At 40.2% G+C, this 17,297-nt stretch overlaps 1 protein-coding gene across 3 annotated transcripts; it reads right to left on the bottom strand.

Moving 5' to 3' along the window:
* Window positions 1-4,995: 4,995 nt before the first annotated feature.
* gnsb (glucosamine (N-acetyl)-6-sulfatase (Sanfilippo disease IIID), b) lies at window positions 4,996-17,200 on the bottom strand. Of its 3 annotated transcripts, none has more exons than XM_008325154.3 (14): window positions 17,112-17,129; window positions 16,075-16,406; window positions 15,006-15,065; window positions 13,742-13,945; window positions 13,157-13,222; window positions 12,942-13,040; window positions 11,774-11,941; window positions 11,549-11,631; window positions 10,476-10,594; window positions 10,237-10,340; window positions 10,044-10,145; window positions 9,520-9,630; window positions 9,001-9,111; window positions 4,996-7,074 (listed from the first exon to the last, which is right to left on the bottom strand). In XM_008325154.3, the coding sequence occupies exons 2-14, from the start codon at window positions 16,315-16,317 to the stop codon at window positions 6,925-6,927; spliced, it is 1,620 nt and encodes a 539-aa protein (XP_008323376.1). In that variant the 5' UTR covers window positions 16,318-16,406; window positions 17,112-17,129; the 3' UTR covers window positions 4,996-6,924. The 3 variants fall into 3 exon arrangements, with proteins under 3 accessions (XP_008323376.1, XP_008323375.1, XP_016894181.1); XM_017038692.2 differs by having other exon boundaries at window positions 4,997-7,074; window positions 16,075-16,375; window positions 17,112-17,200; XM_008325153.3 differs by lacking the exon at window positions 17,112-17,129 and having other exon boundaries at window positions 16,075-16,686.
* Window positions 17,201-17,297: the final 97 nt, after the last annotated feature.

Below are 17,297 nucleotides of genomic sequence, written 5' to 3'. Positions count from 1 at the left end.
AAGGGACAGAAACACAGAGCGTCTGTCTGGGTCCTGGTCTCATATCCTGGCTCTCCCTGTCCGCCTCAGACCTTCTCTGCCTGACCATCCACCCCCGAGAGCCACCGACCCAGCTCCTACATCAAAGGGCTGCAGTCCTGCATGTCTCAGATCAGGAGGGAGATAATGAGGAGGAGCAGGTTGACCAATACTCATCCAGGCCGTTATACAAGACACAGAGAGAATACGTGATCAGCACTTCTTTGAACTTTCTACTGTACCAGTAGTCACTGTCACTCCGTGTGTGTGTGGCGACCCAGCATAGGAAATGCTGTATTCTCCCCAGAGGGAAACTATTTTGTGTGTGTGTGTGTGTGTGAAATGTTTTCACGATACAGTGCTGTTGTGTCTACAATGTTAATAATCTCCATTTTCCCATTGGCCAAACCTGCTGTGAAGTATGTGGACACTGTGGTCAGGGAGCCTGGATCACTGGTTAGATACCAGGTGGATGTTTCTCCAGCTACTCTGGTTTATCCCCCCCCCTCCCCTGCCCACCCCCTGTTCCAAAAACCAAATGGACTATTGGTGTGAATGTGTTTCTACTGTATATGTGATGAACTGGTGTAAGAAATGTGAAGGATTTAATGGTGATACAGTTTCCAGAAGTGGCTTGTCCCTATTTGAAACACATACACATAAGTTACACATAAGAACATTTAAAAATGAATCTAAAAAACTATCATTATTAATATAACACCTATTAACAAAGACAACAAACAATTTGGGGAAAAACGTGATGTTTTGGCAAAAGTGCGTTTTAATTCTCGGATAAATAATATTTTGATGTCTCACATTCACCAACCACATAATGATTTACCTCAGAATTAGGATAATGTAAAACCCTTTAAAACACTAACAAATAAGTGGTAAAAAAAATGAATGTCAGAAATTAAAAACCCAGAGTTTGGAACATTTTAGAGTCTGTAACTGTTTTTATTTGTTTGATTCATGTTTCTGAACAAACAACTGTTTTGTTTCTGTGTCTTTTTGTTTAAACAAGCTACATTTTTTCTGCATTAAATTGAATTAATTATATATCACATCAGTTCTATCACAGGGAGGTAGAGGTTAAGAACTAAACAGCAACTAAAACTGACACGTGAATTAAATGATATAAAAGGTTTCAGACCAGGAACTATCAAAACACACAAAGTAGTAACATTTTTATAGAACTCATTTTAAAACTATGGTTTTTCCTGCACAGTCTATTCATCGCAGGTGTCTATATCTGATTGTGTGTGTGTGTGTGTGCTGCCCTCACACTCAGGCCTCTGCTGTCTGTGAGGTAATGGTCTCCTGCTGACTTCATCTTTGATTGAGACTCTTTCATCTGTAATGGCCCTGTTTGTTGCTCTGTTATAGACACAAACATACACCTCTCCCCCTCTCCCGTCCCCCCTCCCTTGTCCCCCTCCCACCTCCTCACCTCTACCACTACAACCACCAATACTCTTCCCCTGTACCACCACACCCTCAGGCGGTGTAATCCCACCACAGCAGAGACACGTGGGAGTCGCAGGACAAATATGAAAAAAGAATATTGTTTAGAATTATTTTAAAAACAACATATAACTGTTTTGCTGCCATGAGGTCAACATTTTAATTTGTGCAAAAGTGATTATATTTGGTTTCAAGTGTCAAACATTATTTCTTTCTTAACCAGAGGTACTGGACAACACACAGAACAATTTGTCTTAGAGACAACGTTTAAAAAATTATATTTTATGTTAATGTTGGACATCAAAAACAATGGTGTATATATTATATATATTACTAGTACTGACAATAACAATTTTAGAATTTTACATGCACTAAATTAAGTCGGGAAATGTGAAAGATTAAAGGTCATGTTATTTAACGTCTTGAGATTTACGAAATGACGAGTGTAAATTCACAAGAAATATTTTTATAACGTTCTTCCATTTTGTTTGTTTTATGCAGAAACTGATGTTTACAAAGGAATATATCAAACGGACGGTTTCAAGACTGACTGAAACTAAAAGTGTCCTGAGACACAAAGAGAGGGGAAGAAAAAACAATAAAGTCCAACATCAAGCACCAACTCTGACCGTTCCTGAATGGATTCCTCTATGCAGATGAAGGCGCTGATGACGCCTAATAATCATTGATCTTCATTGCCGGCAGTCTCCAGCAGTTGCCCGCCCCGTCTGTAACACAGTCAGTTAAGGCCTCTTCCACTGTCTTATTGATCCCTATCAAGCTCATCAAAGGCTCCCTGGGCTTTGATGGGGCCAGCAGGACTGGTCCCAGTGGACGTGCAGGCACAGCGACTCCTGACTTATCAAATGGGGGGAGGAGGGGCAGCGATACACAGGGGGCCGTTTCCTCAGATTGTGACATTAAAAGTTTGCCTCAAGGTCCAAGGAAAAACAACCTATGGCTCTGGTGGTTTCAGTGAGCCGACACTTGAAGGACTATTCAGGTTGTTACCGTCATTATTTACACAGAACTGTGGTACAGTTCTGGTGAGAAATAGAAATATTGCAGTACAGTACTTTTATAAACAGTACTCACATTCATTCACAGTTTCCCATTGACTCACACTGTTATTTACCTTTGTTCAGTTTAGAGGAAATTTGACTCTGTCTTTGGACACAGGGAATGCAACCAATTATGTTTTTGCTGTAAGGCAAGAGCACCGACCACCACTACACTACACTACACACACACACACACACACACACACACACACACACACACACAGAGGGAATATGCGAACTCCATATAGAAAGACCAGAAGGGTGTGTAGGGGCCACGCCGTCACCTCAAGGGCCCCTAATGTGTCTTTATGCTAAGGACTGTTCTCAATGACAAAGACTGAGTGTTTGTGGTTGTTGGTGATCATACACCTGACTTCAACGCTACAAAATGTATAAACCTGTGCCCTGTTGGACAATGGGCACCGTCTGGAGATGCTTGGCTAACACAGCACAGACACAATTCCAAGAGAATATCAGAATATTATATACAAATAGAATATCCATCCATCCATTTTCATCTGTTACCGGGTCGCGGGGGCAGCAGTTGCCACCCAAATCACACTGCACCGTACCAACCGCCCCGAACCTTCCTGTGGGTGGTGAGTCCACTGGAAGGTACCAACCACCCTAACTGGGATTCGAACTTGCCCAGGAGGTGAACCCTGGGGTTCCACACCAATGACAGAGACATTACTTCTGGGCCAAAGCGCCACCACAAATAGAATATCCACAAGTAAATTATATCCAAATATGTTAAATGATTAGTCATTCTGATAACAACAACAATAATAATAATAGTGAATTCTGCACAGTATGTATAAAATATATTCATGAACTTCAGTGTGTTACATAGAGGCCCATAGTCATATCCTTTCATGGGGCCCAGAATTTCTGGCAGCGCCCCCGGTGACTGACAACTGTCTTATTTATAAAACATGTTTCATGTTTGCTTCACAAACTGCTGAGAAACCAAAAAAAAACCAACCTTTTCTATATTTCAGTCAATCATCATCATCAGGCAGAGGAACCAAGGTGTCTGCTCTCTTCTATCAGCACTTTCAATCTTAAACTTTGAACAACACCAGGACCCGACAGTTGAGACCACAGTGGCTGTGCACACTTCTAAAGTCTTATTTTGTTTTTTACTTTGTCTGGAATCACACAGTTAGGGAACCAAGAATTGTAGAGCTACAAACGATGTCTAAAGAACCAGCTTTGTTTCTGTGTCAGTAAATAAAACCAGGAGCCTCTGTTTCACATCCTTCATCACCAGATCAAATGCATTTACATTTTCACAGACTACATCCTCTCCCCTTTGTTCTTCAGCGGCCCAGACTCTCTGCCTCCTCAGTGAAGGACAACTTTACTCTCGTGTTTTCTTGTCCTTCAGAAACTTTCTTTCACACTTTCGGTGTCAAAAACAGAGACGTGCTAACGGTAGAATCCAGGAAAAAACTTCAATCATTGTATCCTCAGATACAAGTCTTCACACTACACACACACACACACACACACATCCACCTACAGTTAGTGCTGGAGTTCAACAACTTTTGAATCCTTGTATTCAAAGATACATGTAAACATTACGAGAGAAACCCAACATTTTGCATGAGGTGAGAGCACATGTCACAGAGCGCTTGTGAGAGAGGAGACGGCGAGAGGTGTGAGCGCTGACGCGGCCTTTGATCCTAAACCCGTATTTAGAGGTTAATGAGGCTGTTAGGAAGAGGTGTAGGAAATGCTTTGGAGTTCACACATCACACACAGGAAACATATTGGCAGCTCCTGACAGGTCTCAACAGTAAAACAAAAATCACTTAGAACCGGAAGAGCCAGAAGTTATCATGTGGATAATCTGGACTGTAACATCTGCATTTAAAGGCACAGTTCAGTGGGACTGTAGGACTGATGTTATCACAACCAGCTTCATTATCAACCTGTTACATGTTGTAACAATTTCCACATCAGACACCTCTAACAAGGTTTCTATACCAGGGACCAAAGGCTGCAATAAAGAACTGGAGCCTTTTTGGTCCTGACGTAGTTTCTGGACAAAGGATAGAACTATTAGACTCTGCAGTAGATGCTGGAGACATGGAACCGCCTGAGTAATCCAAGGAGTCGCTGCACTCACCTGCAGAGTGCAAAAATGAAATAAAATAAAAACAAAAACAAAGGCGAGTCTAACAAGTTCTAACATCTAAGGCAGTTCTAACATCCAATATATAACAATTGAATAATTTTCGAAGGATTTTTTGTTTCCATTTCCATATAGAAATTACATGTCTTGTCCTCTGTATTTTTTTCTTTTCAAAGATAGATAGATAGATAGACAACATATAGATAGATAGATATGGATGGGGGCGTGGTTACAGCAGGAGACGTTCTGAAATGGTTCATGAACAGAACATATTAAGAATGATCCACAAATAATTTCTTTTAGAAAATAGCACTGTTGGCAAGCCACATTTTTATTACTATATATTTCTGTAAAGATATACAAATGACAATTAATTATATGCTTTTATTTCGTTCAGTTTAATCAAAGTGCAATTACATTCACATTGAAGGCACATGCTCTTTGCAAGTGCAAAAAGGCACAAGAGACCACACAGGCTTTCCCTTTACTACGTCCTCTCAAAAGCAATTCCTACTTTTTTTTCTTTTAAATCCTCCGACAACATCACCGCTCCTGCCGTAAACTGTTGTCCAAAATTAAACACAGATTAAAAGTATTTTCAAACAGTTTCGTACGGTTTAAAATCAGAGGCACAACAATAACAACCGGGAAAAACACACACTTTAAACAGATTTAATATAAAGAGAAATGGCTGTAGGAACCGGTGGGGAGTGGTTGACATTCCTCTGAAAACTGGACCACACTACATTTCTTACTTCTTTCCTAACGCTGATAGTAAAGGACAGGACAGTGAGGAGAACAGTAGTTCAGACCAGTTTAACCGTTCACCAGTAAAACCTGTTTTATTGATTTTTGTGATTTGTTTTTGTTTAATTCCTAGTCTTGTCACAATGACAGACCCGTGCTCTCAGTCAGCCTGCAAAAATGTCACGACATGCCTGAATAAATAAAAGACTTTAGGACTAAGGGTGCTGCTGGGGAAAAGGCTTCTACATTAGTCCAGGGTTAGGGCAGCCAAACTGATGGAGCAGAGAACCACAACTACATAGGTCTTCAACAGGAGATTCACGACACCTAGGGGATCCACAAAGGTATTACAGCAGGACTGTGGATTTTTTTTTAGGTTCATTAGACAATTGAACGTTTTAAACCCAGCACACCCTTTTCCCCCCACAAATATAAACATCTTAAATTTAAACAATAACATCCATCCATTGAACCCATTATTTTATTAACTTAGCATTAGACGCAAGCTGGCAGCTTTGTTTATGTTTATATCCATTACATTTCCACATTTATGTTAAATAATAAATTGAGCTTGTTTGAATGGTTTTTCATTAATAACCATTGCTGCGTCAACACCAACAGGTGTGAAAATGAAACAGCAGCATAAAATTATGTTGCCATGTATAAACTTGCTTTTTTTTTTAAGTTCATATATTCCTGTTTATATATGAAGCATGCCAAGGTAGTGTGAGCAGGGCGGCTGTGACACCATTTCATAAACACACCTGGTCAACTAACAATGTATGTTCAAAGACTTTCAAATTTGTGGGAAGAAAAAATTATGGTTCAACAAAAAGTTCCACAACCCCCATGTTGAAAACCTCTGCTTTTGACTGTTCTGTGTAAGCTGTTCTCCATCATTGAAGTTGGGCCTACAGCTGGCTTTATAATGAGATGACAGGACATGGGTTTATTTTCAAGTTGCGAAGAAAAGAAACTGTGACTGCAGAAAAGCGCAGCCTTTGGTCGTTTCCTTTGCTTTAATACTGGAGCAGCCTTTGAAAAGACAAACCGACTTCTCCCTCACATATCCACTGTTCACATTTCTAATGTGGAATCAGTAACGCAGACCAACCACGACCTTCACAAAAGTGAGGCATCAAACTGGTTCGAGGCAGAGGACAGAGGAGTCGGCAGTGAAGGAGGCATGTGGCAAAGGACCAGGAAATGCAGAGCGCGGAGGTATGAAAATACTAACTCTTACAAATAATCAACACCACCCACTACATCACGGCAACTGATTACTGTCCATATGACTGTGTGGTGTCCCACACTACAGAGAAGTCCAGGATTAAAATGGCTCAACTGGAAACAGTTGGGGTCGAAAAACAAAGAACCCTGAAGGAATCACGCAGGAGAAAGGTGCACGGGTGGGATATAGTGGGTGTTTGGCAGCATCTTTGGATTGGAAACACAAGTAAACCCTCTGAAGCCTAATCTCCCTCTCTTTTTTTTTTACTTGATACCACGACAGCTGTCACCTACGCAGGACTGCAGCTTGATGAGTCTCTGGTTCATGATCTGCAGGACTGCAGGGTCCACCTTCTTCACAATGTTCTCCAGCTGGTGTGGGTCAGTGGTCAGGTTGTACACCTCCACAAACGACTGAGGACAAAGTGAAGAACAAACTTATTCATATATACAGTAAAAAAAAAAAAACAGCTCATCACCACATGATGTCACTGGACAAGCCAGTAGGTCAAGGTTAACCTACTGCTGTAGAAATGCAGAACTACAATGTCAGCTCTGTGTCGTTAGAAAAATGGTGGTCATGACATGTCTCTACATGACACACACTTCAAAAATGACCGTCTGTTGCACTGGAGTGTTAGTCGCATCTTTCAAAAATGCATCAAACACATTTAAGTCACAGTTACATTTGAAAAGTTCATTTCATGAGGATCAAAGAACAAACATTTAATCTGGAGAGACTTAATTTACCTGTAAACCTAAGTGACTAAATATAGAAACATAACAGGCTAACAAGTTCAACTAGTTCCTGATCTTATTCCACATCACTGAATCCATTCATCAGTGTCACTTCCAAACAACTCCACCAATTCCAGTGGAAGATGAAGCTCTGCCTCCTCTTCTAGTGGACTGTGGTCAGACTCAACATCAGTTACATTTACTCCACTCATTCCCTGCTGATCGACTGCTTTGTACTACTGCAGTAGCAGTATCCACGTCCATGTCACGATAAGTCCCACAATAAGGGTGCCCTCTTGTGGCCATAGATGATATGAGCTATATTTTTACAATCAAGTCACTCTGGAACATAAATGACAGGATGAGCCAAACTAATAAAAAAGTGTGACATAATACGAGAACTCAACACAGTTGTGTTGGGAAAACCTTTAAGTACATCAATTCCACCTCCTGCCTTCAACAGTAGAGGGTACTTCAATGAGTATTAATCAGAGAGAAACCCCACAAGCACCAGAAATGTATGCATCACTTCTTTAAATTGATCGGACAGACAGTCTTGCATGAAAAAAACAAGCTTTGATACTGGGCAAAACCAGATCCAAGTGCCTTAGAAGTCACTGGAGTTGAAACATCAACAATACTTCATGGGATTGCAGATGAAGCTTCACGGTCGGCACCACTGACTCTGACTCTGACAGACTGAGTACCTTTGTCTAATCGTGGCTAACAAAAGCATTTTGAGCAGAAGAGAGTTCAGAAAAATTGATTTTAGTGTCAAAGACTGGTTTCCCAAGAATATCCTGGATTAAGACAGACGTCTGTCTTACTTCACTGATCAAGGTTCAAAGGTCATTACTGTAGTGAAAATATGTCAACATCAAACTTCTCTGCAATTGTTCTGTGGACAACACAAACACATCACCACAGGAATCTTTTTTCCCCTCTTTCTTTTTGGAGATTTCATCCATGTCATGGTAAATGATTTCCTTTCAGTTCATATCTGTTTTCTGTTCCATCTTACTGTTCCAACTGGATCTTTTAGTGCTGTTAGTGCACACACACACAGACACACACACAAAAGGTTTGCTGAGGAACACACACAGGTGGGTACGATCCTACATGCACACACATACACAGTTCACATTAACACAGAGGTCCCTCGACCTCTTCTGTGTCAAAGACCAGTTTGATTATAGACAACATATTCAAAGGCACACTCATGCACACAAGAGAGGGTAACACACACACAACACATTCTGATGGTGACTCAGTGGGAACGGCAGACCGCGTCACCTCATGTATGTTTCCTATCCTTCCTTTATTCATATTTCTATACTGCTCTGTAATTTGTTTTGGTTGTTGTCACGTCAGAACGCCTTGCTTTACAAATATAGAATGATAAAAATAGAGTTTTAGGGTTTAAAGGCACCAGTTCATTGTTGTATACATACATTTAGGACATGGTCATATGATCAAGAAAACTATTTGCTGCTTTTTTTGACCCCATTTCTCGAGTACTTTTTATCCACTATTTTCAGGTACTTGTTAGCTGTAAACTCCTAAAGTCAACTAAGGAGAAGGCAGTTTAAAACGTCACGTTACCTCGCTGTCTGCAAACTCGCAGTACTGTAGGTCATCCTGGCTGTCGAGGGTCCTGACACAGGCATATGTGTTGTTGTAGGCGTCCTCACACACACAGTCTGGGAAACAGTGCTGAAAATATGAACAATGAAAATTCAGTGTTTTATTTTATATGTCTGTGATGTGCAAACACAGGTAAGCACCTCTGAACAACGCTAGTCTTTAATGGAAAAAGCATAAAAACTATTTGAATTGACCACTACAAGTGTATGGTGGTGAGTTCAAGTGCAGCTCAACAGTTCTGATATACTCTGTTCTCATTTTGTCTTTGCTGACATTTCAGGAGTGTATGTGGCACGATCGTCTCCCAGGCGTCCACGGTGGAGACTCTCTGAACAAAAGCATTTTTTCTTTTGGGAATTCAATTTAGGATTATTACAGTTTAGGATGAAGATGTAAAGTTTTCAATTTTGTGATTTGTCTGTCAAAGATTTAAGATGCAATAAAAGATAAAGATGAAAGACGTCCAGCTGTACTTACAGACAGTCCAGGGCCTACTTTAGGACAAGCAGGATCTATTGTTAGATGTCCTTCTCCAGTGTATTCAATAAGGAAGAAAGGATGTGTGGAGGCGTTACGTAGTGATGGAGCCTTGGAAGAGAAAAAACTCAGTTAGTATTTAGAAAATGACATCTTCAATGTGAAGTCATGTCATATCTTTTTTTAAATACAAGATCCACTCACTGGACCCAAAGTGCATTCGTCACATGATCGGTACACATATGTATAACAACAGAGAAAACAAAACCCACAGTTTCTCCTTAGCTTTGTTCTCTCTAATACTGATAAATCAATAAAAAGACAACTCTTTCTATGCTCTTCCCCAAACAACCAATTTGTCACAACACGGTCTCACCTCCAAATGTGTTCATTTAACAAAGCGGTCAAAAAGGATGTGGACGTTGACAGCAGTCACACAGCAGACATTCAACAAAAGACGACGCACTGACCACAGCTTTAAGAACATTTGAGGAAAAAAAACAAAAAACAAAAAAATAGCTGACCATCTGTCCGAGGAATGACTGTCCATCCATGTGCGCAGACGACAGGTTGAGCCCAGATATATCCAGTATGGTTGGAGCCAGGTCAATGTTCAGTACTGGAGCCTGAACCCACAACACATATAAAAGCTTAGAGTTAAGTTAAAGTTAGAAGCTGTTAAAAGCTGCTGTTAAGGCAGGTGACATGACAGGTTACCTTCAACGTCTGGTTCGGTTTGATGCCAGGACCCCGGACCAAGAGTGGGACCCTGATGTCAAACTCATACAGCTGCCTCTTATCGATGGGTAAAGAAAACTGACCTGCAGTGAAGAGGTGGTGACAGTGAGCAGTGTGACTAAAGTCTGACTAAACATAATAATATTATGTCTTATTATTATAATACATTATAATATTATAATATTATTACAACAGCTGGAGGTGAAGTTTGACCTGACCTGTGTGGTAGCCGTTGTCTGAGGTGTAGAAGATGTAGGTGTTGTCCAGCTCCTTTATACTGTCCAGTTTTTTGACCAGCACCTCCACCATGTCATCTACAGATAACAACGTCTGCCACCTGCAGGAAGGACGAGCACTTAAACATTTTCATCATCGTCATCGTCCTCCAGGGTCTCCTATGTTCATTTAGTACTAATTAAGCAGCAGCTCACCACTGTTTAATTAACGCTGCCACTGCTTCAGAGTTGGGACAGCTGCAGAATAATAGTCTACCTGTTACCATTAGTGTAGCCTAATTAATTAACATCCTAATGGGTTTCAAGCCACAGAGCAGCGCTTGCGTTATCAATGATGCTTTTATAGGTCATACCTTCAACAGTCCATGAAGTGCTAAACTCATGGGCTAACTCTGCTGCAGCCGGCCTCATTTTGTTAATAGCAGTGTTGGTGATTCACAGCATTTTCCTTGTCAATGTACAAGGAAAATTTATGTCTGTGATTAACGAAACCAATGAACTGGGAACGGCTCAACGGCTGCTTCACACTAGTTAAAGCATACTAGCTAAAATTCCTAAAGGTCAGAGTAATTTCACATAAACACATAGAAAGAGAACTGAAAGTGAGAAGAGAAATCTGGCTGCAATCAGAAACTTCACGCCTTTATGTTCCATTAGGTGTGAAGGCCTGTATGAGTTTCTTTTGAATCTGTAAACCTAATCTTTATTCTTTCTTTTGTGCCACAACTTAGACCGGAAACTAAAATAAATATCACCGACATAAAAACAAATATAAAGTTCTGAAAAAACGAATAATTTCAAAACTTTATGCAGAGCAGGTTTAGCACTTGAGGATCACCTGCAGCAAAATCCAAAACTTAGTTTACTGTTACTGTTACTTCCATTCAAATAAAGGAGCAGTCTAGAGATGATAATTTTTTTTCCACTCATTCTAACTGGCGTGTAGACTTTGTTTTCTGGGATGTAACCCCTGACGTGGACGAGTGTCTTGGCATGTTTGTATGTTTTCATTTGAACACATCCTGGCTGTAAAAGTGAGAATATAATTTCCGTACCTTCTTCTGTACGCATCATCCAAGAAGGTCAGTGAGCTGTTTGACATGGGGTTGACAGGTTGACGCAGCAGCCAGTGTTTATCCTGGGAAGAAACATGAATGGAAGATATTGTCAAAGTCTGCAGATCACATTCAATGCTGGAAGTCTGTATTTATTTGTTGTTGATGGATATTTGAACAATGAATAAAAATAAGGAAATACTTGAATCTTGTACAATATTGTACCTTTCCTGGTTTGTCAAAGCTGCCGTCTCGAGGAGCTTTAACATTGCTGAACTCTTTCTGGTACTGAGGAGCTGCTGTCCACGGTGAGTGAGGCGCCGGAGTAGACAACATCAGGAAGAAGGGATGCTGGGGGCTGCGGTCGTCCAGGAACTTAAGTGACCGGTTTGCCTGTTAAACAAAATAAACAAAAAAGTAAAGGAAAAAAATGTATTCAACACAAATACTGACAAAACGACAACAGGATCCTTTGTGTCAGATAAAAAAACTGCTTTGTGACAAAGAGTAAAAGAAATGGCCTTCAATTTCATCCATATTAGATCCACATACTCAGTAAAAAACTGAGAGCATGGTTGCCATGAAACTAGAAGTAAATCTAAAAGGTTTACCTAACAAAATATGGTTGGGTCAATCAAAGAGTTCTAGGATGAGTTGAAAACACCCCTCAGTGGCCTAATTATGCGTGACCCAAAACCTTCATCTGTGACAAGGCCTATATGCAGGGCTGGCTCTAGTGATCCTGAGTTACCCCTCAGTTATGTGACTGCAGCATTACAGCACCAAGTCACTACAGTACAGCACCACTAATAAAGAAACACAAAGGGCATCAATATAGATAAAATAAAACAAAACTGCATCTGATTGTGTCGGCATGAGGGGGGAGCAAAGGTTTTTGGGAATCGATATTTCCATCAGGTTAGAAATAATTGTTTAAAAATAATCCTACGTGTTATTTTATCCACATTGACGTGTACAGTCGTTTCTGCTGACACAGCACTGACTTGGCTGCAGCTCAGGACTGGCCCCAGGGTGAAGGAGAGAGGAAAATTAACTCTCACACAAAAAATACTTGGCAGTCAGCCGCACAAACATTCATGTGGATCACCTGATGAGGATGGCACAGCGGTCACATGACATAGAGAAACTGACTCAACACCACCACAACTGATTCTAAACTCTTCAACAACACTCGGCCAGAAAGTGGTGATGATTAACCCACGGACTGCTGACAGACTGGAAAAGACTGTTCGAAGTTTTTTTTTAACACTTCTGCGACAGCAGTGGATAAAGATACTTTCATACATAACGACGTCCCAGCCCAGCCAATCGGAGGCTCAGCACATGGACATGGTCATGGCACCTGAGTTCTGAGAGTGAAATGACAACTTACTATGAGGTTGGTGAGGTAGTCCTTTTCGTAACTGTCCCCGTGCTTTTCCTCTTTGCCATTTACAGACAGTGTGTAGTTGTAGTACTGCGAATTCCCCACCTTCAAATGAACAGTTATAGAACAGTTTGTGACTTTTGAAGTACTCACACGTTGTTTTAAGTGAATGTACTCTGTGAGTGTGTGTGTGTGTTAACATGTATGTTTGTGGGACTCACCAGTGCATGCCATTGGTCCCAGCCGGGAGGAATGTGGGTGATGCTTCCTGCATCTCCCACACCATACTGGAATCAAAATACAGATTGAGTCACTGTACACACTGAGAGACAGAGTAAAAACACACATGTTTTTACACCTTCCATTCATTCTTACTCTCAATTTACAGATCTTGTACTGAGGCTAGACGTGGTACTATTCATTAAGGCGTCTTAGTGAAGTGGGACTGCTGACCCAAGGTTACCTGTATGATTACATGAGGATCATTAAAGAAGTTATAATGTGGATTTAAGAGACTGTATTATAGTGCTGTCAATGGTTTACATTTTAAATCAGTCTAAGCACATGGTGGTTGTGGATTAATTATGATTAATCACACTGTTCAGTCAATTATCCTAATAAGACTAAAGTCGCACTGTTAAAGGAAGTAGTGCTTCAACTGGTGCTTGACTTAATTACTGAAACTACACAATTTAAGTGCCATTGAAATAATAATCAGACTCAGAATATACTGATTTAAATCATTAAATCAAATAATTTATCTTTTCATAAAAATTCACAGGTCTTGCGTCTTCATGTGTCCAAACCTGGTTGAGATATTTCCCGGCAAAGAATGTCTGATACTTCTGTTTGTTCAGGTAGACGGGCAGGGCCATGGACTCGGGACCTTTTTGCCACAAAGGACTGGAGCAGTTTCCAGACAGGGAGTTGTTCCTCACCTCGTGGTTGTGAGGGTACTGCCCCGTCAGAATGCTGCTCCTGCTGGGGCAGCACAGAGGCGTCACTGTGAACTTTACAGGACAGAGAAAAAGGACAGGGGTGGTCAGAATAAATGTAATGTTTTATTTTATTTAGTAAATTAATTTTGTTTCTTTGCATCAAGACAAGATTGGAAATAAATATATCAGATGGAAACCAAGGGTGAGGATAAGATGGTTGGGACATGTGCTGAGGAGAGGCAGTGGAGATGTTGGACAGAGTTGTCAAGAAAGAGGAAAGAGAAGAGACCAGAAAAGATGTATGGATGCAGCGAAGAGGACAAGGAGATGGTTGGTGTAACAGTAGAGGAGGCGGGGGTCAGCTGTGATACGTGAAGCCTCAGGCATTACAGGTGTCAAAAGAAAAAATTCCAGGTGTCAATATCACCCTGGAGAGATGCTTTGTAAGAACATAATCATTGAACAATAAAATAAACTATAAAATGACCAATAATTTGAAAGGGTAATAAATGTTGTCACTGTACAACACTGTAAATTCACTACAAACGTTTCCTATTGTATGTGATGTTGTAACAACAATCCACTGTGATGCAACCTAACATGACATTTAAATAGACTGCGGTGATGGGTGGAACTCTGGGTGATTGTTAGGCCTAAAGATACTAAATGATTATTTAAGAGACTGTAAAACCACCCTGTGGTTGGTGCAGCTTTAACAAGGCTCAATATTAGCACATATTGTTAAAGCTTAGATTGCTAAATCTAAATCTTTTGTTTCATAACTCGAATATTAGCACAGCAATATTGTAATATTACATGATAAAGTATCACATGCCTTTTTTGTGTCATTAGAGAAGTTTGTTATGAATTTCTCTGGTATGTGTCAACTGTTCCAACAAGATGTGAATCAAACTGTGCTGTAGAGACCTTAAGTCGCATTTTCTCAAAGACGTTTTTTACAAGTTCACTTAGTTCTGTTTTTACTGTGAATTCTTAGTTCTAGAGATCACATGTAATATCAGCGGTTAGACAGATTAACAAGGGTAAAAGTACCACACACTGTCTACTTATGTAATGTATAACAGAAAACAAAAGGGCTGCAGAGTTGCATTTTTCAGGCCAATGTACTTACAGCGTTGACAAATGTTGCTCCTGCTTCTCCTATTAGGGCTTTTGTTTTTTTCATGGGTGTCTGCAGAACAGAAAGAGGAACAGAGTCAGATACATAAAGTCCCACAAGTCTCAACATTCGATGAACATGAAGACCAACTTTTAGACTTTACATCGAAAAGTACTTAATTAATTAATTATGTAACCTTTAGTCTTCTACAGGGGCACAGGGAGCTGGAGCTGGAGTAGATTTGCATTTAAGGTCATTTTAGTATTCAAATTTTGCACAAACTAATTTAGAGTGACTATCCATTTTGAAAACGACTTTAATGTGGTGCTCTATTGAGCATAGACAAAATAGTGTACAATGGTGGGTACAAATTACTTTCAATTTTGGGGGGAAATTAAATTACTTGTTATTCATTTTCTTACGATCTGTAAAATTACCAGTTTTCTAGGAATTACTGTGTTTTCAATTCAGGTTAATGGAGATTTGAGGAAATGGCAGTGAATATATCAACATGGAGAGGGAAAAAAAATAGTTCTATCTACAAAAAGAGAACGCGTGCTAGATTTGTAACCACCACTGTAGTGGAACAATACAAGTTTAAAACTACTCAGTTCTAATCTGGTTTTTCAAGATAGTAAAGTACAGTCAGTAAAGCCTAGAAAAAATTTGAATCAAAAGTAACATAAAAGTAGTTTAGTCTGAAAGGTGCAGCCAAGACAGTCAATAACAGTCCTTTGCCTAACACCAAAATATTGTGAATCCTTAATGTTTTAAGACTGTGGAAGGAACCAGAAAACCAAAAGAAAACCAATGCAAACATGGGAAGAACATGAAAACCCCGGAAAATAAGATATTAGTTAAGCCCAGAGATCGAACCACTGATAATGTGTCCTTGTTGCTTCTTTAGTTTTAATTTTAATTACTACTGTAATTATTAGCTTTGTTTTTGAGACACTCTTCCAGTGAGTGTGCATGTCCTAACGGGAATAGGCCTACGTCAAACTTTTAAACCAAACATCTATCGTCCATTCTCCCACACAGAAGCGGACATGTGTTGTCAATATCTCGGCCAAACACTCACCATCCCGCCCAGGAAAACGTCCTGGTCGTCGGTGAGGATGAGAACAACGTTGCTGGGTTTAACGCCATCCACGCACCTAACGCAGCAGGTGAACAACACCGAGAGTACAGCAAAGAGGGACAGGGCAGCAGTGTGTCCCTTTCGCCGGGTTCCGCCTCTACCTATGCCCGCCATGACGCTCAAGACACCGCTACCACCTCCACAGGACTGCTGCCGCCGCCGCTGCTGCTGCTGCTGCTCCATGTCCACGTTAACTACCGGCGAACTGTGTCAGAGACTCGGTAGCTATAGCTTCCTGCTGCTGTTGCAGACGACAGAGGAGACTGTTCAGACTGAACAAAAACAGTTTGAGGAAGTGGAGTCAAGATCATATGATCACACAGAGAGAGTGGGCGGGGAAGCGGCCGAGAACACAGTGTACAACATGGGCATTATACAATTTTCATGCCTCATCAGTTAAAGTCTGGGATAAACGGCGTATTCGATGCGTAAAACAAACAAACAACGTTGTCATTTTAAAGTTATGAATACAAAGCAAACATAGACTTGGTCTTGAGACTTTTGACATCTTGACTATCTCATTTTTTAAATCTATTATTATTATTATTATCATAAGATACTATTATTATAAGTATATACAGTATATCTTATTATTATAAGATACAATCAGGAATACAGATATTTATTTGTTTAACTCATATTACCTAAATGAATTTTGTAAGCACTTATAGGTTGGTCATAGTGGAAGCACATAATAACAGTTGACGTTACGCTTTTTAGAAATGTGTCTGGGTTTTCAGCGCTGTCTCTTTCCTACGTGACTTGCCGAATCATTTTACTTAGGTTTAGCAAATAATTCAGTTCAGTTGGTATCACCTAATGGTTACCGTTGAATCACGAGGTTGAGTATCAATGACCTAATCACTAGTTTAAACTCATAGAATGTATTATTTATTCTAGTCAAAACTGTTAACTACATATCTATTGCTCAAATCTTTTTTTTTTCTTTTTCTTTTTTGATGAATGACTTCACCTACATTTTAAGTTTCGTTTCTTGTGCTGTTTCGAATTAAGCCCGTAGCAGTTTACAGCATACTGTTTCTTGACGGACTTATTTTGGTGAAGTACCTGTGGGACACTTATGACCCGCCTTACTCTCTGTTAATTGGTTTAGGCCTCCTAGTTCTTAGTTTTTAAACCAATAATCGCGCTTTATGTTGCCC

The sequence above is a fragment of the Cynoglossus semilaevis genome, chromosome 14 (assembly GCF_000523025.1).
Source record: "Cynoglossus semilaevis isolate Cse_v1.0 chromosome 14, Cse_v1.0, whole genome shotgun sequence".
Lineage (NCBI taxonomy): Eukaryota > Metazoa > Chordata > Actinopteri > Pleuronectiformes > Cynoglossidae > Cynoglossus > Cynoglossus semilaevis.
Note: the sequence above shows the minus strand (reverse complement) of the source record. Positions and strands in the feature narration are given on the sequence as shown.